At 35.7% G+C, this 21,368-nt stretch overlaps 3 protein-coding genes across 3 annotated transcripts; 1 reads left to right on the top strand and 2 right to left on the bottom strand.

The window, feature by feature from the left end:
• Positions 1–6,949: 6,949 nt before the first annotated feature.
• On the bottom strand, positions 6,950–9,114 carry LOC150024169 (disease resistance protein RUN1-like). Its single transcript, XM_090296600.1, has 3 exons — positions 7,395–9,114; positions 7,173–7,293; positions 6,950–6,957 (listed from the first exon to the last, which is right to left on the bottom strand). Exons 1-3 carry the CDS (start codon positions 8,376–8,378, stop codon positions 6,950–6,952), a joined length of 1,113 nt encoding a protein of 370 aa, XP_090152726.1. The 5' UTR covers positions 8,379–9,114.
• LOC137819185 (disease resistance protein ADR2) lies at positions 8,573–9,025 on the bottom strand. Its single transcript, XM_068622959.2, has one exon. It carries the CDS (start codon positions 9,023–9,025, stop codon positions 8,573–8,575), a length of 453 nt encoding a protein of 150 aa, XP_068479060.2.
• A 6,620-nt stretch (positions 9,115–15,734) lies between the features above and the next one.
• Positions 15,735–19,559, top strand: LOC137819446 (disease resistance protein RPV1). Its single transcript, XM_090296665.1, is given in 5 exon segments — positions 15,735–16,295; positions 16,386–17,418; positions 17,469–17,756; positions 17,867–18,592; positions 19,016–19,559. Coding segments are annotated over 5 exon segments (2,982 nt in total). The 5' UTR covers positions 15,735–15,789; the 3' UTR covers positions 19,445–19,559.
• The last annotated feature ends 1,809 nt before the right edge of the window (positions 19,560–21,368 follow it).

Raw genomic sequence — 21,368 nt, 5'->3', positions numbered from 1 at the left:
ATGCCGCCACTTGAGAGAACCAAGGCACTCAAGATGAGACTAGGAAGAGGAGAAGACAAGTTCTCACTACACTCAATCACCAATTTGGGAGAGTTTTGATACTACAAATTCCAAATTTGCATTATGAAGGACCTAAGCCCTCCTTTTATAGGAGCAAGGGCTGGTCATGAAGCTTACAAAGCTTGTACCACAAGCTACCCAAAAGTCTCCTAAGCTAACGCCTATAGTGACTTATGAAGAGTCACCTTCTAGAAAATTCTAAACTAAAGCCTAAAGATGCTTTACAAAAGAGGTATCTATGGTTTTCCTATAAGCACCTTCCTAAACACTTTTCTATATTATCTACAATTTTATACAAAAGAAACTATAAAGAGAGATATTTAAATGAAGCCTATTCTTGAAAGCCTGTAGACTTCTTTGGCTTTAGGCTTGATCCTCTCTTTATTTTATATCTTCTTTTAATTTTGAGAAGACTAGAAGGAAGAACTTCAAATGTGTAGGTGAATGACCTCTTCCTTCAATAATAAAAGCCTCCTTTATTTGATTCTCATCAGGATAGCCTTGGTTTGCACAAAATTTTTGAAAAATTGTCTCGAAATAGTTGTTAGAAAAGATGGCTTTAAACTAGAGGGGGGTGAATAGTTTAAAAGGGTTTTCGCAAAATCTTCAAACACTAGAATGAATTTATCTTAGAAACCAATTGATTCAGCAATTCAGTTAGCCAAAACAGCAAGCAAAAGTTGTAGTACCAGAAAAACAATTGGTTGTTTCGTAGAAACAATCGGCTGTTTATACCAGCAAACAACAAATAAACTGAATTTAAAGAGTTAGGGATAGAGAGATTGTACACAGTTGTTTATACTGGTTCACTCCAAACCAGAGCTACATCCAGTCTTCCAGAAATCCTGAGGATATCCACTAAGCAACCACACCTTGATCACTTACACAATCAACCAAGAGAATGACCTTGAACACCTCAAGAAACACACTCTCCTTGGCCAACACTAAGATTGCTGATCTTGAACACCTCAAGAACACATAGCCAATCTCAGCAAGCACAAAAACAAATTGTTAAACAGAGTACAAAGATTACACTTGTTACAAATGAATATCTGAAATCAATACAAGTAGAATCCTATTCCAGCACCTTGATCAATCACAAACTCTTAGCAATCTCAACTCTTTGAAAAACTCTTTAGAAAAACTTTGTCAAAGATTCTTAATTCTCAAATATGTTTTTCTTAATATATTCAAAGATGTAGTTTGTTATCAAATCTTAACAAACTCTTAAATTGCATTAAAAGATTGGTCAAAGCATTTAATGACTAGAGCATATACAGTTAAAGCATTTAAAGCTCAATCAAACACAAAACAGTTTTTCTATTATGATTCCAAAACAAACAATCGGTTGCTTCCTCGAATCAATCGGTTGTTTTGGTACTTAACAGTTTCAACCATTCAAAAACAGTTTTCAATCTTTCTCAAAACACCTAAGTATAAACAATCGGTTGTTTCGACAAAACAATTGGTTGTTTCAACTTAGTTTGAAAAACATTTTATTTTCATAAAGATTGAGATGCTAATTGCTTGAGATTTAATCGAAGGGTTGATTACAACATATAAACTACCCCAGAACAAAGCTTAAACCAGCACAGCAACATCAAGCAAAGCAGATGCTTCAACATCCTTCAAAGGATTTGGATTCTTCAAAACATTGAACACCACTTGGTTCAACAATCTCCCCCTATTTGATGAAGACAAATCCCTGATGCTTGTGTTGTACCTGATTAAATGAAGCAGTTCCTGCAATAGAACTTTGAGCAATACATTGAACTTCTGATATTTTGTTAGCATACAGATAAACAGTTTAAAGCTTAAAACATCTAATATCAGAGATATATTACATATTCCAAACTGTTTTATCAACTGAAAAACAGAAACTTAAAACAAACTAGAAACACAGCATATATCTCCCCCTATTTGTCTTCACAAATAGACAAAGATAAGAGATAAAACAAGATATTGTTTTGATTACATCAGAATTAAAACAGCAACAGCAGAAGGATGAGCATTCACCCATGAAAAAAATCAAACAGTTTCACACACAAACGAACCTTCCTCTTAGCCATGGCAGTGATCAAAAACAATTTATTGACAGTCTCGTGAAACGAATCTGGGGCTCAAATCTCAGCCAAAACTCAGTAGACACAGTGACGAACGTCTGGTAAAAATTTCAAACCAAAATACCCAAGGGATAAGGCGTAGTAAGTCCCAAACAAAGAGTGACAAAACTGGTTTTCCGAAAACAAAACGTCCTGGCTTTTCTCCCCCGTATATTCTTTTTGTGATTTCTTTATGGACGTGCCTCCTTGCCTGGGTGCAAAGAACATTTGAAAGTACTTGTGTGAATGTTTTCAGCACAATACGGACCCAGAATAAAATTTCAGATACTTTGGCGAAATTTCACAAGTTTTGGTAGAGGATAGCCTTGGTTTGCACAAAATTTCTGAAAAATTCTCTCGAAATAGTTTTTTCCTGAAATTCCACGTAAGAATCTCCGATGCATTTGGGACAAAATGCGACAAATTTAAGGTCACACGGATGATTATTCACCCACGATAAAAATCAAACAGTTTCACACACACGAAACTTCCTCTAGGCTCTGACACTGATGAATAAAAAATTTATTGATAGTCTCGTGGGACGAATCTGGGGCTCAAATCTCAGCCAAAATTCAGTAGACACAGTGAAGAACGTCTAGTAAAAATTTCAGACCAAAATTCCCAAGGAGTAAGGCGTAGTAAGTCCCAGGCCGAGAGTGAACAAAATTGATTTTCCGAAAACAAAAACATCCTAGCTTTTCTCCCCCGTATATTCTTTTTGTGATTTCTTTATGGACGTGCCTCCTTGCCTGGGTGCAAACAACATTTGAAAGTACTTGTGTGAATTTTTTCAGCGCAGTACGGACCCAGAATAAAATTTCAGATACTAGGAAGAAATTTCACAAGTTTTGGTAGAGTATAACATTGGTTTACACAAAATTTATGAAAAATTCTCCGAAAATAGTTTTTTCTGAAATTTCATGTAAGAATCTCCACTGAATTTGGGATCAAATGCAACAAATTCTAGGTCAAACGGATGAGTATTCACCAACGAAAAAAATCAAACAGTTTCAGACACAAAGGAACCTTCCTCTCAGCTCTGGCACTGATGAATAAAAAGTTTATTGATAGTCTCGTGGGACGAATCTGGGGCTCAAATCTCAGCCAAAACTCAGTAGACACAGTGACGAACGTCTGGTAAAAATTTCAAACCAAAATACTCAAGGAATAAGGCGTAGTAAGTCCCAAACCGAGAGTGAACAAAACTGGTTTTCCGAAAACAAAACGGCCTTGCTTTTCTCCCCCATATATTCCTTTTGTGAATTCTTTATGGACGTGCCTCCTTGCCTGGGTGCAAACAACATTTGAAATTACTTGTGTGAATTTTTTCAGCGCAATACGGACCCACCATAAAATTTCAGATACTTGGGCAAAATTTCACAAGTTTTGGTAGAGCATAACCTTGGTTTGCACGAAATTTCTGAAAAATTGTCTTGAAATAGTTTTCTCCTCAAATTCCACGTAAGAATCTCCGATGAATTTGGGACAAAATGCGACAAATTTCAGGTCACACGGATGAGTATTCACCCACGAAAAAAATCAAACAGTTTCACACACACACGAACCTTCCTCTCAGCTCTGGCACTGATGAATAAAAAGTTTATTGATAGTCTCGTGGAACGAATCTGGCGCTCAAATCTCAGCCAAAACTCTGTAGACACAGTGATGAACGTCTGGTAAAAATTTCAGACCAAAATACTCAAAAAATAAGGCGTAGTAAGTCCTAAACCGAGAGTGAACAAAACTGGTTTTCCTAAAACAAAACGTCCTTGCTTTTCTCCCCCGTATATTCCTTTTGTGAATTCTTTATGGATGTGCCTCCTTGCCTGGGTGCAAACAACATTTGAAAGTACTTGTGTGAATTTTTTCAGCGCAATACGGACCCACAATAAAATTTCAAATACTTGGGCGAAATTTCACAGGTTTTGGTAGAGGATAGCCTTGGTTTGCACGAAATTTCTGAAAAATTCTCGGAATTAGTTTTTTCTGAAACTTCACGTAAGAATCTCCACTGAATTTGGGACAAAATGCAACAAATTCCAGGTCAAACGGATGAGTATTCACCCGTGAAAAAATCAAACAGTTTCACACACAACCGAACCATCCTCTTAGCCATGGCAGTGATCAAAAATAATTTATTGACAGTCTCGTGAAACGAAACTGGGGCTCAAATCTCAGCCAAAACTCAGTAGATACAGTGACGAACATCTGGTAAAAATTTCAAAACAAAATACCTAAGGAATAAGGCGTACTAAGTCCCAGACCGAGAGTGAACAAAACTGGTTTTCGGAAAACAAAACGTCCTGGCTTTTCTCCCCCGTATCTTCTTTTTGTGATTTGTTTATGGACGTGCCTCCTTACCTGGGTGCAAACAACATATGAAAGTAGTTGTGTGAATTTTTTCAGCGCAATATGAACCCAGAATAAAATTTCAGATATTAGGGCGAAATTTCACAAGTTTTTGTAGAGGTTAGATAGTTGAAACTCAGAGTTACATTGCACCAAAACACTTCAAAGATTTGCAAGCGTGCTAAGCAATGGCGCAATATAATCCCAATTATTATCCTCCATATCCGTGCAAAACGAATGAAAATAAGATGGGGGATTCTGTTGAAAAATCTGTTTTTTTAACTGTTTGTTATTCTGTTTTAATTGTTGATTTAATATTTCTAGGTAACTGCTCATAAAATTAGTTAAGAGTTTGTTACTGCAGTTACTATAAATGTAATTGTTCACAAAGATAATAAAATATCTTCCTCTGAATTATTCTCAAAAACCTACAATTGGTATCAGAGTTATCTTCTTGAGGGATCAGTGAGGTTAGTAGATTGCATCAATGGAAGGAGGTTTCAATTTTTCAGCAATGGCACCACCTGTCTTTAATGGAGACAATTATCAAATGTGGGTTGTTCGTATGGAGACCTACCTAGAAGCATTGGATTTATGGGAAGCTGCAGAAGAGGAAATTCAGTCTCTTCCAGAAAACCCTACTGTGGCACAAATGAAATCACAGAAGGAACAAAAGATGAAAAGTACAAAGGCAAAAACATGTCTATTTGCAGTTGTATCTCCTATGGTATTCACAAGGATAATGTCATTGAAGTCAGCAAAAGAAATCTGGGATTACCTCAAGGCCGAATATGAAGGTGATGAGAGGATTTGTGGAATGCAAGTGCTGAATCTAATCAGGGAGTTTGAACTGCAGAGAATGGAGGAGTCAGAAACCGTAAAAGAGTATTTTGACTGACTTCTAAGCATTGCCAACAAAGTGAGATTGCTTGGATCTGTCTTAAAAGATTGAAGAATTGTGGAAAAACTGCTTGTAACGATTCCAGAGAGGTTTGAAGCCACCATAACAACCATAGAGAACACAAAGGACCTATCAAAAATTTCTCTTGCAGAGCTATGAAATGCTTTACAAGCACAAGAACAAAGAAGAGCTATGAGACAAGATGGAGCAATAGAAGGAGCCTTAACAGCCAACCATAAAGGTGGTTGGAGAAACAAAGGTAGTCAGATCAAGCAGAACCAGCAAGAAAATGGAGAAGTTGTTGCACACAATAACAACAAAAGGAGAAATTACCCTCCTTGTAAGCATTGCAACAAGTTAGGTCATCCACCGTTTAAGTGTTGGAGAAGACCTGATGCGAAGTGCAACAAGTGCAATCAACTTGGGCATGAAGCAGTCATTTGTAGAAACCAAAGTGAGCAACAAGATGTAAACCAAAGTGAGCAAAAAGACGTAGATGCTCAATTTGCAAATGTGGAGGGGGATTCTCCAACAATATTTCAAGTGCATCGTGGTTAATTGATAGTGGAAGCACAAATCACATGACTTATGACAAAAAAAATTTCAAGGAGTTGAAGCCTTCAAAAATTTCAAAGGTCAAGATAGGCCATGGGGGTCACATTTCAGTAAAAGGAATAGGAACCATTGTTGTAACAACACATTCAGGTACTAAAACTATTACTGATGTGTTATATGTACCTAACATAGACCAAAATTTATTGAGTGTTGGTCAGTTGCTGCAAAAAGGCTTCAAGGTGTTTTTTGAAGATAACCACTGTTCGATCAAGGATGCTACAGGACAAGATTTGTTCAAGGTACAAATGAAAGGCAAAAATTTCTCATTAGATCTATTTCAGGAGGAGCCGTCTAATCAAGGACTTCTCAAGATGCAAAAATCTGAAATAGAAGACGATCCACCAATTAAAGGCAATCGATTACTCTCTGACATATATCATAGATATAACGTTGCAATATGTGAACCTGTGGATCACAAAGAAGCTGCGGATCACAAAGAACCTGTTGATCACAAAAAAGTTATCAACGGCCCAAAGGCAATGGAGGAAGAGGTATATATGAGTGAGAAGAACAAAACTCGGGAACTTGTTAACATACTTCGAGATAGAAAGGTGCATCAAATGGATGTCAAGTCAACATTCCTAAATGGATTTCTTGAAGAGAAAATTTCTGTTGAGCAACCTAAAGGTCTCATTGTGGAAGGAAAAGAAGACAAATGTTATCTTATCAGCTTAGGCTTTGACAAAAGTCTTTTAGAATCTGCACCTTATGTCAAATCAAAAGGTGTTGAATGGAGATTAAGCAAAGCGAGGATGAAAAAAATAAAAATTGCAGATTTGTTTACCAAGCCACTTCCAACCAACAAGTTTGAGTTCTCAAGACAGAAGATTGGAAGTTGCAGTTCAAAAAATCAAGGAGGAGTGTTGGAAATTATGATTTTTTAACTGTTTGTTATTCTGTTTTAATTGTTGATTTAATATTTCTAGGTAACTGCTCATAAAATTAGTTAAGAGTTTGTTACTGCAGTTACTATAAATGTAATTGTTAGCAAAGATAATAAAATATCTTCCTCTGAAATATTCTAAAAACCCAACAATTATATTCATTGTTGGTGTCATCCAAGACCGAATGATAGTAGGAAAAAGATTATGTGACGATCCCTCAAATCCACGTAGGTATATATATCCAATGTATTTTGAGCTTACAACGATACCCAACGAGTTGCAACAGTTTTGATATGTCTCTTATCTCTAAAGGATATGCTTCGATCCAATCTCTTCTGGCGGAACGCAGTTTCACAATGAATCCCTCAATGGCTTCTGTCCCCTGTGATGAAAGAAGCAAAGTAAACCAAATGAATGTTTTGCACATGAGGAAGCAAACACTTCCAAAAGAACTTTCAAAACCATATATAGAGAATTTCTTACTATATTATCTGTCAATACATATTCCGCATCCTTATCAATGAACCATCGACTGCTCTTCACAGATTCCTTTCTTGAAATTTCACTAATAATTTTTCTTCCCATTTCTCGTAGCAAAGGATGTATTCCCAATTTGTTGTTCTTTTTAACTTGTATGAGGCTACGCTCTATCAGAACTCTTATTGCACTCTCAGCGTGTACTCCACACCCACTTAGTATATTCGTAACATAAGCTCTGTCTTTACCAACAAAGAAACAACATACATCAAGGAATACATTTTTTTCCCTTTCATTGCGTAAAGAGTCAAAGCCTATTTTCAATTGATGTAGAATACCATGCATGGAAGTTGTCATTAATTTAATAAACACACTATTCCATTCTTCTCTAGTCTTTTCAAATAAACTACTTCCAATGACTTCAAGAGCAAGAGGTAGTCCTCCACAATAAGCAACTACTCTTTCTGCAAGGAAATGATATTCTTCTTTTGGTTTTGCTTCTCTAAATGCGTGCCAACTAAGAAGCTCAAGGGACTCCTTTGCCTTCATTGGATCTATGCGAAAAACAGAATCAACATCATGCATACTCCGTAGGTTTTTATCTTTCGTTGTAATGATTATTACACTTCCTACACTGAACCAATGATGGCATTCCCGTAGGTCGAATAATGCAAAAAACTCAGTCGCATCGTCAAGTACAATGAGCACCCTTTTCCCAGAAAGTCTTTCCCGAATCATACTTCTTCCCATCTCAACGCTATCTATCTGCACCTTTCTTTTTAGGACATCTGAAAGAAGTTGTTCTTGTAAATGAAGATCCCCTCTTATTCCGCTAACTTCTTCAATATCTTCAATGAAACTTCTCTCCGTGAATGTACCATGAATTTGATGGTAGATGGCTTTGGCAATGGTGGTTTTACCAGATCCTCCCTCTCCGCATATCATTATCCTACAAACTTCCGTGGATTTATTTTTGATAGTTCGAATCATATCTTCCACGTTGGATTGTAATCCGACTGGAAACTTAGTAGCAGACACGACTGGTAAATTAAGAACGGTCTTAACAATTGTGTCCACTAGTTCAGCATCACTCCATCAAGTTCAATAGCAATTATGGAAGAAGTCATTTCATGCATTACCAAAATGAAATGAGAAGCTTAAAATATGGTGATTGAGTGAGTGATTTACCTGTAATTGCTCTCATCCCATCCAAATAAATTTGCAGCTTTGGTGAGTGCGTGGCTCCACCTAGACATGCCATGCTCCAGTTGTTGTCCTGAGAATGTTTGGTGTGCAGTTGTTTTGAAGGCCTTTCCAAAATCACCCTCCTGAAAACGTACTTCAGATGGCTGAATTTCGTAATATACGGGCAGAACATGTCGGCAATAAGTTTGGTGCCATTTGATGATTTGTTGAAGCTGATTAAGATACCAAGCAGATTGAGAATAGGATTTGGTGAAAACAACAATTGCTACACGAGAGAGATTGAGAATAGGTTGTTGGATGTGGATTGGGTTGTCTGCATTGGGGTGGTGAAGGAAAGTGGTGAAGCCAACAGCAGAGAGGGCAGAATCGAGATGAGAAACAAATTTCCTTTGGATGTCTTCTCCATTAAAGTTTATGAGCACATCGTACATTCTTGCAGTTTTGATGATGAAGACGCCAATTCCATGGAAGGAAGTGATGAGTTGATGAAGTGTTTAGAAGAGAAAGCAATAATGCAACACAGTCATGTAAGTCAAAACATGAATAAACGTAAATTAAACAAATACAATAATGTGTTCACATATAGATCTTATCATATCATGATTCTCACAAAACATAAAGTGAAGAAGAAATAGGCACTTACCTTGATCCATGAGTGATCCTAATTGAGCAGTTACTTTATCTCCTTTATCCCAATCTATCTCTTAGCAATTCCGTACTTGTCACGCATTTTCGTGATGGTTAACAGTGAGACAACTATTATTTGCAGAGACAGAACCCTATAGCCTTTAGTACCCAATCTCCATCAGATGTAGGTTTTCCATTAGGTATATCATCAGATATATATATTTCTCACATTAACCAATGAGCCTTTATTCTATTATTATTATTAAATCATATTTGGGCCCAAAACCCAAACTCTAAGTCATGTGAGTCACTTTATAGAAATTAATTTACATAATTTCTTACATTCTCCCACTTGACTCATATGAGTTATAATACTTTCATGATTTAATAATGACATAAATGTGCATTTAAAAGGCCTTACATAAATTGGTTCTATCATTATTCATAATCAAGAATACAGAAATAATAAGAGTCATGGCGGTTACATGTCATTTGAATCAACACATTTCCTTCCATGTACTACTATATCATTCTTTCTCCTTAATATGACTTTATAGTGAGAAATTCATAATAGGTTCAAACATAATGTCATTGTCATCAATAACAACATAATTTGTTTTCGACACCATAATAACATAATTTGCATGCATATACATAAAGTAGAAAACAACATAAATTTCAGAAACTTTATTTATCAATGAGCTCAGAGTGTCAAATAAGCATTAACAACATTCATAATTCACTAGTAGACATAATGCCCATATTTACAACATGACCAGTAAATGTTTTGGGCGGTAACCCTTTTGTTAAAGGGTCAGCAATCATAAGATCAGTGCTAATATGTTCTATTGACACTTTATGTTTCTGAACTTCTTCTTTAACGGCAAAGTATTTCAATTCCATATGTTTAGCACCTTTGGAATACTTGTCGTTTTTAGAAAAGAAGACTGCTGCGGAGTTATCACAATAAATTTTCAGCGGCTTGGCAATACTGTCAACAATTTCAAGTCCTGAAATAAAATTCCGCAACCAATTAGCCTGAACTGTGGCCTCAAAGCATGCCACAAATTCAGCCTCCATAGTGGACGCAGCGATGACTGACTGCTTCGCACTTTTCCATGAAATCGCTCCTCCGGCTAAAAGATACACATAACGAAATGTAGACTTTCGTGTATCCACACAGCCAGCAAAATCTGAATCTGTATATCCAATCACCTCAAGTTGATCAGATCTTTTATAAGTAAGCATGTGATCCTTCGTTCCTTGCAAGTATCTTAAAACTTTCTTTGCAGCTTTCCAATGATCCAATCCTGGATTACTCTGGTATCTACCAAGCATACCAACTACAAAACTAATATCTGGTCGTGTACAAGTTTGAGCATACATTAAACTCCCAACAATAGATGCATAAGGTATATTCTCCATCTGTTTCCGTTCCAACTCATTCTTTGGACATTGCATGAGACTAAATTTGTCTCCTTTCTATATTGGAACAGGAGATGTCGAACATTTATCCATTCTGAATCTCTCTAAAACTTTAATATATGCTTTCTGAGACAAACCTAACAGTCCTTGTGATCTGTCACGGAATATTTCAATTCCTATCACATAGTATGCCTCACCCATATCTTTCATCTCAAAGTTATTAGAGAGAAACTTCTTAGTCTCACTTAATAGACCAAGATCATTAGTTGCAAGCAAGATATCATCAACATACAGAATCAAGAATGTAAACTTGCTCCCACTGACCTTCAGATATATACACCGATCAACGATGTTTTCCTTAAACCCAAAGGACACAATAGTATCATTGAACTTAAGATACCATTGCCTAGAAGCCTGTTTAAGCCCGTATATTGATTTCTTAAGTTTACACACCATGTGTTCCTTTCCTTCTTCAATAAACCCCACTGGTTGGTCCATATAAACATCCTCTTCTAAATCCCCATTCAGAAAAGCAGTTTTGACATCCATCTGATGCAACTCAAGATCATAATGAGCTACTAATGCCATGATAATTCAAAAGGAATCTTTCTTAGAAACAGGTGAAAATGTCTCCTTATAATCAATGCCATCCTTTTGAGTAAAACCTTTGGCAACAAGTCGGACCTTGTAACGTTCGATATTGCCATGAGAGTCACGTTTAGTCTTAAAGACCCATTTACACCCGACTCTCTTGCATCCTTCTGGCAATTCTATAAGGTCCCATACATCATTATCAATACTTAAGTCATTTTCTGACTCTTGTTGATAAACCACATAATCATTCGAAACAGCAGACTTTCTTTCTCTTTGAGATCTTCTTAATACTATTTCTTGTGGTTGTTCTACTACAGGTTCATTGTTTTCTTCATGATCATTAATTTGTTGTTCTTCTTCATCGTTGAGTGACTCAACTACATTAGGAACAACAATACTTGAAGTAAAGGTACTAGTTAAAGGAACTTGTACTCTAACTTCCTTAATCTCCACATTTTGTGAAGTATTACTCCCACTGGTTTCACCATTTTCAATGAACCTTGCATTTCCAGATTCAACAATTCTTGTGCTATGGGTAGGACAGTAAAACATATACCCTTTTTGTTGAAGCTGGAGGAAGCTTCTTCCCTACCAAGGCTTGATGTGTGTTTGATGAAGAAAATAGCTTGGGTGCTTTGAAGATTGTAATAGGTTTTTAGATTAGTTTGTAATTAGGCTTGTAATTGTGTAAAGGTTGCCTTTTGCTATATAACCCACCCTAGATGCCTAACCAAGCCTAGATCAAGCACATGATGTGGTTAAATGGTTTTTGAAAAGCTTTTGAAAGTGTTCTGCCTCAAATCGACCGGCGATCATGCACCGCCTTTTCAAGTAGCTATGCTGACCACCGACCGGCGATCATACACCGTCTTTTCAAGTAGCTATGCTGACCACCGACCGGCGATCATGTGGAGCATTGCCATCTACGGTCGCCGTCTGCTCAGAGAAGCTTTTGAAAGTGCTCTTAAAAGTTTTAAAACAGTACAAAAATAAATCTGTTTCATAGAGAAAGAATCGGTTTATTTCTTCTCTGTTAAAAGGTTTATGAAAAGCTTTTAAAAAGTGCTCTTAAAAGATTTTAAAACAGTACAAAAATAAATCTGTTTCATGGAGAAAAAATCTGTTTATTTCTTCTCTGTTAAAAGGCTTTTCTAAAATTCTGTTAGGGCACCACAGGTAAGGCTTAGTTAGTTATTTCAGTTAAGCTGAGTTGGCTGTTTTTCACAAAATAAATCTGTTAAGTTCAAAAATGAATCTGTTGTTTTCATAACTGCTTTTCAACCGTTTTTTTTTTTGAAAAGAAGTTAGAAACTGTTTTCTATATAAAGAAAAGGCTTTCTCACATGAAAGTAAGCTGAGCAATTACGTTTTTGACAGAGATCAAACATTTTCCATGTGAGGAGAAGGATTGAAAGATTTTCAAAAGGTTTTCCAAAGAGATTTTCAAGTGTGCTTGTTCTAGGAAACCTTTGATCTTGGTGAAGGTGCTGGTGCAGTTCTGCAGCAAATTGAACTACTGGTTTTGAGTTCTTGCATCTTCTTTTCAGGTGTAATCTTTCCTTTATTCTTGTTTGTAAAGGTGTAAGTGTTAGTCACTTCTTGATAGGGTTTCTTGGAGTGCAACGTGTGCTGAAATAGGGTTTTTCAGCATTGACTGTGTTGTTCTTGTAGGGTTCAAGAACTGCTGTGTTTGTAAGTAATTGGTACTGTTTTTAGTGAATTCCACCTTGGGGTAAGGTGAGACTGAATGTAGCTCTGTGTGAGTGAACCAGTATAAAAACTTGTGTGCCTTTTCTTCTCATCCCTGCACTCGTTTCTGGTTTTACTGAATTCTGTCAAGAACTAAATCTGTTCTCTTGAAATTGAATCTGTTAATTCTAGGTTTAAGTGAAAACTGTTCTTCCTGGTTTGTTAAAGTTCTCTGATCATAAATAAGGTTGTTGTATATGATGGATTAAGTGATTTGTGAATAAACTGCCCATTCATTAAATCTGAGAAAGAATCATTTGTCTTAAAATCGTGTGTTGAGTAATTTTGTGTGGTTCCTAAGCATAGCTTTCATCCTCACAATATTAAGCTGATCTGATTCTGTCATAATTCTCTGTTAATCACAATTTTACATTGAACAAATTCAAACTGTGCCAAGACTGCTCTGTAGAATCAATCTGTTTCATATAAAAACAATCTGTTCTTTTTGCCTCTGGAATACTGAAAATTGTGTGTTCTTGCAAAAAATTTATAAGCTCAATTCACCCCTCCCCTCTTGAACTTAGACACTAATAGACCCAACACTTTTGACTTTGCTGGATAACCAATGAAATATCCACTGATTGTTCTTGCATCCAATTTCTTCTCTTGCGGATTGTATATTTTAACTTATGCCTGACATCCCCAAACATGCAGGTGTCTCAAACTGGGTTTCCTTCCTGTCCATGATCCAAAAGGTGTCTTTTGAACTGCCTTACTAGGAACCCTGTTCAACAGATACATGGCAGTTTTAAAGCATACATCCACAATGAAACAGGTACAGTTGACTTCCTTAACATGCTCCTAACCATATCCATTAAGGTTCGATTACGCCTTTCTGAAACACCATTTTGTTGTGGTGTACCAGACATTGTGTATTGAGCACAAATACCACGTCTCTCAAGGAACTTAGCAAACAGACCAGGGTGTTGTCCACTTTCATCATACTTTCCATAATATTCACCACCTTTATCTGACCTGACAATTTTCACCTTTCTGTCTAATTGCCTTTCCACTTCATTTATATAAACTTTCAAGGCATTCACCGCTTGCGATTTTTCATGCAGTAAATAGACATAACCATAACGTGAAAAATCATCAATGAAGGTGATAAAATACCTTTCTTTATTGAAAGAACTTGCATCAAAAGGTCCACATATATCAGTGTGTATAATTTCAAGAAGCTGAGTACTTCTTATGGCTCCCTTCTTTGTGTGTTTTGTTTGTTTGCCTTTAATACAATCCACACATACATTCAAATCAGTAAAATCCAAACTTGGAAGTATTTCATACTTTACCAATCTCTCCATTCTTTCCTTGGAAATATGTCCCAAACGTTTGTGCCATAAGAAAGCAGAACATTCATTCACCAAACTTCGTTTAGTGCCAACATTATGATGCGAGGTCATAAGAGTTTCAGCATATAGCTTATCGAGATTCAATCTATATAATCCATCATAAAGAGTCCCAGATCCAATAGACTTAAGTCTTGCCGCAATATTAGTCATTTCAATGACATGTTCGTGCATAGTACGAGAACCATCAAATTCCATGGTGGTTAATATACTCATTAATGTCCCAACAAGAGACTTATCAGTAGTTTGGGAGCGCTCTTCCACAAATTTCATAAATTCTTTTGCACCATCAGTTTTGGGAAGAGCAGACTTAATATTAATTGTTATGCTCATTCGCATAAAGATATAGGAACAATACTTGATCACACATGCTTAACATTAATACTTTGAGTCATAAACTAAACATTCTATACAGATTCAGAAAGCATTCTATGTATACTAATGTTCTCCTTTGAGAGATTCATTAATACACAAAACATAATGATGCTAATAGTATTAACTTTATTTGGCAAGATGTATGCATTAACTAGAAACACTTGTTATCTTTGGATATACAAGCAAAACTAATAACACATACTCACTACCAACAGTCATATCCATTAATTATAAGGACAACTAATCAACCTTTGGGTGATCCATAATGCCCTATAATAATGAATTTCCATTTACCCATATATATAAATAATTTAGCATCCATTCTATAGGTAATTGGAATAAAATTTATCAGTAATCTGGAATTAAATAAAACTTAAAGATTTGATCACTTTGGTAATAAATAAAATTATATCAAATTTATCACTTTCATTCATTTTTTTACAATCTGTATTTTAAATAAAAGAGAAAATTACATGTATTTTTTTTTTTTTGAAGTTATAGGCACATATTTCCTCTAACATTAAAACATTTTTTTAATTTATAATAAAATGACACTATAATGTAATTTTAGAAAAGACATTCACTTAACTAATATTTTTAATGATGACGTTAACATTCTTATATTTTAATAAAGAGACATTAAATTCCTTTACTTTGTTTATCAAAAATGACCTGTCGTAAATTTTTTCAAATTATATTTATACTTTTTTTTTTATTCTGTTACAATGATTTATGTTAACGAGGTGTATGGGTGATGTAAACAAAGATGCATTTGTTATATTTTAAAACTTAAAAAATGGACGCATAATATAAAAAAAAAAGGAATATATTGGAGAAAATTTCATAGGTATTAGTATAATATTTATTTTTTCAGTGATTCAAAGTTGCGTGCGTTGGACAAATGGCTAAAGTAAAAGAGGTTCTGTGATATCATTTGACTATAAAAATTGTAAAATAAAATTATTTGACATCACACTCACAGCAAACATATATATTAAAAAATAAAACAAATATGATTAAAACATATATATTTGACTGCGTTGCATTATTGGTTTCCCTTCTGCTAAAAGTTCATGACCTCGTCAATTCCTTCCATGGAATTGGCCTCTTCAACATCCAAACTCCCACGGATGTACGATGTACTCATCAACTTTAGTGGAGAAGACATCCAAAGGAAGTTTGTGTCTCATCTCGATTCTGCCCTCTCTGCTGTTGGCTTCACCACTTTCCTTCACCACCCCAATGCACTCAACCAAACGCACATCCAACAACCTATTCTCAATCTCTCTCGTGTAGCTATTGTTGTTTTCACCAAAACCTATTCTCAATCTGCTTGGTGTCTTCATCAGCTTCAACAAATCATTAGATGGCAAGAAACTTATTGTCGACATCTTCTGCCCGTTTATTACGAAATTCAGCCATCTGATGTGCGTCTTCAGATGGGTGATTTTGGAAAAGCCTTCAAAGCAACTGCACACCAAACATTTTCAGGACAACAACTGGCACATGCCATGTCCAAATGGAGCCACGCACTCACCAAAGCTGCAAATTTCTTTGGATGGGATGAGAGCAATTACAGGTAAATCACTCACTCAATCACCATGTTTTCAGCTTCTCATTTAATTTTGGTACTACTTGACTTCTTCCATGATTGCTATTGAACTTGAAGGAGTGATGCTGAACTGGTGGACAAAATTGTTAAGACCGTTCTTAATTTACCAGTCTTGTCTGCTACTAAATTTCCAGTTGGATTACAATCGCGCATGGAGGATCTTACTCGAGCTATCAAAAATAAATCCACGGAAGTTTGTAGGATAGCAATATGTGGACAGGGAGGATCTGGTAAAATCACCCTTGCTAAAGCCATCTACCATCAAATTCATGGTACATTCACGGAGAAAAGTTTCATTGAAGAAATTAGACAAATTAGCGGAATAAAAGGGGGTCTTCGTTTACTAGAACAAATCCTTTCAGATGTCCTAAAAACGAAGGTAGAGATAGATAGCTTTGAGATGGGAAGACGAATGATTGAGGAAAGACTTTCTGGGAAAAGGGTGCTCATTGTACTTGACGATGTGCCTCCGTTTGATGCCACATTACTATGGGAATGCCGTCATTGGTATGGAGGAGGAAGTGTAATAATCATTACAACAACACATGAAAACCTACTGATGATATCTCAAGCTGATTCTATTTTTCAGGTAGAGCTAATGAACACAGATGAGTCCCTTGAGCTTCTTAGTTGGCACGCATTTAGAGAAGCAAAACCAAAAGAAGATTATCTTTTCCTTGCAGAAAGAGTAGTTGCTTATTGTGGAGGACTACCTCTAGCTCTTGAAGTCATTGGAAGTTATTTATATGAAAGGACGAAACGAGAATGGAATAGAGTACTCTTACAACTAAAGAAAATTCCCGAGCTTATTAAATTTGATCAGATACTGAAAATAAGCTTCGACGGTTTATGCAATCAAATGGAAAAAGATTTATTCCTTGATCTATGTTGTTCCTTTGTTGGTAAAGGCAGAGCCTATGTTACGAAGATCCTAAATGGCTGTGGAATAGAGGCTGATAGTGGAATAAGAGTTCTGATAGAGCGTAGTCTCATACGAGTTAATAAGAACAACAAATTAGGAATGCATTCGTTACTACGACAAATGGGAAGAAAAATTATTGGTGAAATCATTGATGAGGATATGAAGCTTGCTATTGTAAGAACATTCTTAATCTATGGTTTTGAAACTTCTTTTGGAAGTGGTTGCTTTCTCATGCGAAATATATTTGTTTCTCTTAGCTCTTTTCATCACCGGGGACAAGAGTCATTCAGGGTTGGCCTTCCACAAGAGATTCTCCTGTAGGTGTAAGAGACTCATCAAGACTTCTGAAACTGGCTGCAGATTCTAAGTTCCTTTCTGCGAAATTAAGATGGATCAGTTTGCGAGGGTTTTCTTCAGAATACCTACCTAACCACTTTTATTTGCATGATGCAATAGTGATTGATTTAAAACACAGTTTTCTTCGATTGGTTTGGAAAGAACCCCAGGTTTTTATTACTTGTCATTTTCTTTTAAAATTATTATTTGTTTTCAGTTATAACTATTTCGTTTTTTCATTTTCTTCTCTAATATTTTATCAAAAACTATATTCTTGAAGGTTTTGACGTGGCTGAAAGTCCTTAATCTTAGTCACTCCAAGTACTTGATAGAAACCCCTGACTTTTCGGGACTACCAAGTCTTGAACAGCTCATTCTCGAAGATTGTCCAAGATTGCGCGAAGTACACCAATCTATTGGTTGTCTCTCCAATCTTATACTGCTAAATTTGAAGGACTGTACAAGTCTAAGCAATCTTCCTGGAGAGATATATAAGCTGAAATGTTTAAAAACTCTGATTCTATCTGGTTGTTCGAAGATTGACCTAATGGATATAGATATAGTGGGAATGAAATCCTTCATGACTACAATTGCTGAAAATACAGCTATGAAACAACTGCCTTTTACAATTGTAAGCCCCAAAAGCATTGGATATATATCCCTACGTGGATTAGAGGGATTGTCACATAATCTTTTTCCTTTTATCATTCGGTCTCGGATGTCGCCAACAATGAATCCCGTATCTTATATTCATTCCTTCATGCATATGGAAGATAATAATTGGGATGATATATCACCATTGCTTAGCAGCCTCGAAAATCTTCGAAGCGTTTCAGTGTAATGTGACGCCGAGTTTCAACTATCTGAGCAAGTAAAAACCATAGTGGCCGAATATGGTGCAAATGTTAGAGAATCAGTTCTTTCAAAGCATCACGTAAGGTATTCTCTGACTGGTGTTGGAAGATACAAAGAATTCTTCAATACTGTGAGCGATATCATACCTAAGGTTCTTCTCTCGCTTTCCCTTTGTTTATTACCTTCACCATCATTTTAGCTATTATTTGAGAGAACATAAAATAATCCTAATTAAGTATCTTGTAGAAACTACAATACTGAACTTTTAGCACCCTTCGCTTCGCTAGCCCCACGAATTCATCTAAAAGTATCTTATTTTTATAATCAACTAACCAAGTGATTATGCTTATACTAAGTACTACCAAATTGATTTCCACTTTCTTGCTTTACTAGCTTCAAGATTGCTTTATTCCCAATGATCATAGAAATATAAACTAAGAGAGACAAAAATAGAAATGCATTCTAAATCCTTAAAGAAATGAAAGTGATATATACACAAATTAACCAGATATGTTTTAATCATGTATAACATTTTTGTTTAACTAAACATGTCATTTTTTATCACATGATACAGGTATTTGAAAGCAGTGAGTCATGTGATGTTTCTCTCCCAGGTGACAATGATCCTTATTGGTTGGCCCATATGGGTGAGGGACATTCTGTTTCTTTCACGGTGCCTCAAGATCGTGTGGTGAAGGGAATGGCTTTGTGTGTTGTTTATTTATCAACCTCCGAAATCATTGAACCTGAACTTAGTACTGTCTTAATTGTTAATTACACGAAGTTCACATGCCAGATACACAACCATGGCACGGTAATTTCCTTTAATAATGAAGATTGGGCTGACATAATGTCAAATTTAGGATCAGGAGACAAGGTGGAGATTTTTGTGAGTTTTGGTAATGGATTGGTAGTCAAGAACACATCTGTCTATCTAATATGTAGTGAATCAATGCCAAAGAAAAATTCTTTTACTAGATTTATAAAGAAATTTGTAATGTGAGAACAGCCGGATCCTTTGAGTTATGGAATTAGTCCTGGTGTCCTTGTTGCAATTCATTTTTTCTGATCCTTTCCTTGTTTTTCTTTTGAGTAGAGCTCATAGTAAAGAGATTCATATTTATTTTACCCTGTTTCTCATCATTTCTCACATTGTGCTTGCTTGGCTTTACTTAGCTGTTTATTGGATTTGCTTTCTCGTTGTTACTTTTGTCAATTCTTTTCCCTTTTAGCATATAATACTACATTCAGAAATCCTCGTATTGCTTATGAAATAAAGATAGTTGCCGTTCAATAATTTGTTATGTGTTTTGCCTTACTATATGCTATGTACTCTGTTTTTATTTCAACATAAGAAGCACCGTAGCCTCATCCCTTTATTTCAAACTAAATTAAACAAAGTTTGATTTCATTTCTCGTTTTTTACACTGATTCTATTTGTTTTATGTATAATTTAAAAGTATTTCATTTTTTTTTCAATTTACATTTATAAGTTTTGTTACATGAACTGCATGGGTATGTATGAGCCGCAAGCATTGTTATATATATATATATATAAGCCATTGTTATATATATATATATATATATATATATATATATATATGTTTATGTATAATTTAAAAGTATTTCATTTTTTTTTCAATTTACATTTATAAGTTTTGTTACATGAACTGCATGTATGGGTATGTATGAGCCGCAAGCATTGTTATATATATATATATATATAAGCCATAGACGATGCTACTGTCTTAATAGCCGCATGCATTTACTTTACCCTGTTTCTTACTCCTCCACATCATCATCATCATCAACTTCTTGTTTTCTCTTCTTCCTTTGTAATCCAAATATACCTTCCACTTCAATGATTTTATGATTTTATTGGCACGTGACATTTGATCTACTTGGTAAGGGACGTTCTCTTCCATGTCATTTGAGTCAATGTGACCTTTGAGTCAATGTGACCTTAGGCTTGTTTTAATTCAACATATCAACCATGTTTGTCTACTTGAAATGTTGGATATAGGACATAGTACACTTATCTATGCCAGATTAAATGGATCAAATGGTTAGTATCTTGAAGTCATTGAATATCCACAATATTATATTTAAGTTCAACACTTGCACCTCTTCTTGATGGATCAAACATGTATTGGTCGAGGTTGGATGATCCTATAACTCTAAGTATCAGATGTTGCACGACTGACTAGTGTAAATACATCAAGATAAAAAGAAATACGTGATATATTAGGTAATTTCATTTTTATGATTATACACAATAAACACGACCCATCAATGATAGAGTCAATTACAATGGTATAAATAAGCACATTAGACAAAGCAAAGGTACTTCACTATTACAACATTAATAACACCTAAATATTAAATACTCACTTGAGCGTCGAAGAACCTTTTGTAGATGCACTCCCGTCAAGAGCCGAAACCCGAATGCAAGAAGAAGGAAAGTAAGTAAAGCACGACCGAGGGGAGGAATTAGTTGTCAAACAGGTAGCAAATACTGTCTTAGCCCTTTACAAGTATAATTGGTGTTTACCGTGGGACCGAGAGAGTAGCAGAAGTCATAGAAGTAAATGATATCAACACGAAACATGACTTACAAGAGGATAACTGAAGCCGACCAGATGGTCTTGCTTCTATCCCCACAAAGGGAGATGGCAGAGATAAGGCAGAAGAATGAGGAGGAGATACATGTCCTCCGAAGGGAGAACAAAGAGATGAAGCGGCACTTGGTCGCATATAGCTCAATTGAGAAGCAACCAATTAAGGCTGTGGCTACCAGATGTAACCTTGCCAAAATACTTTTGGGCAGATGTTGTAAGTACTGCATGTTATGTGATGAACCGGGTTCTCATCAGGCCTATCTTGAAGAAGACTCCATATGAAATGCTCAATGGAAGGAACCCAATATA

The sequence above is a fragment of the Phaseolus vulgaris genome, chromosome 10 (genome assembly GCF_051622355.1).
Source record: "Phaseolus vulgaris cultivar YP4 chromosome 10, ASM5162235v1, whole genome shotgun sequence".
In the NCBI taxonomy this organism is placed as follows: domain Eukaryota; kingdom Viridiplantae; phylum Streptophyta; class Magnoliopsida; order Fabales; family Fabaceae; genus Phaseolus; species Phaseolus vulgaris.
This window is presented reverse-complemented; position numbering and strand designations above follow the sequence as displayed.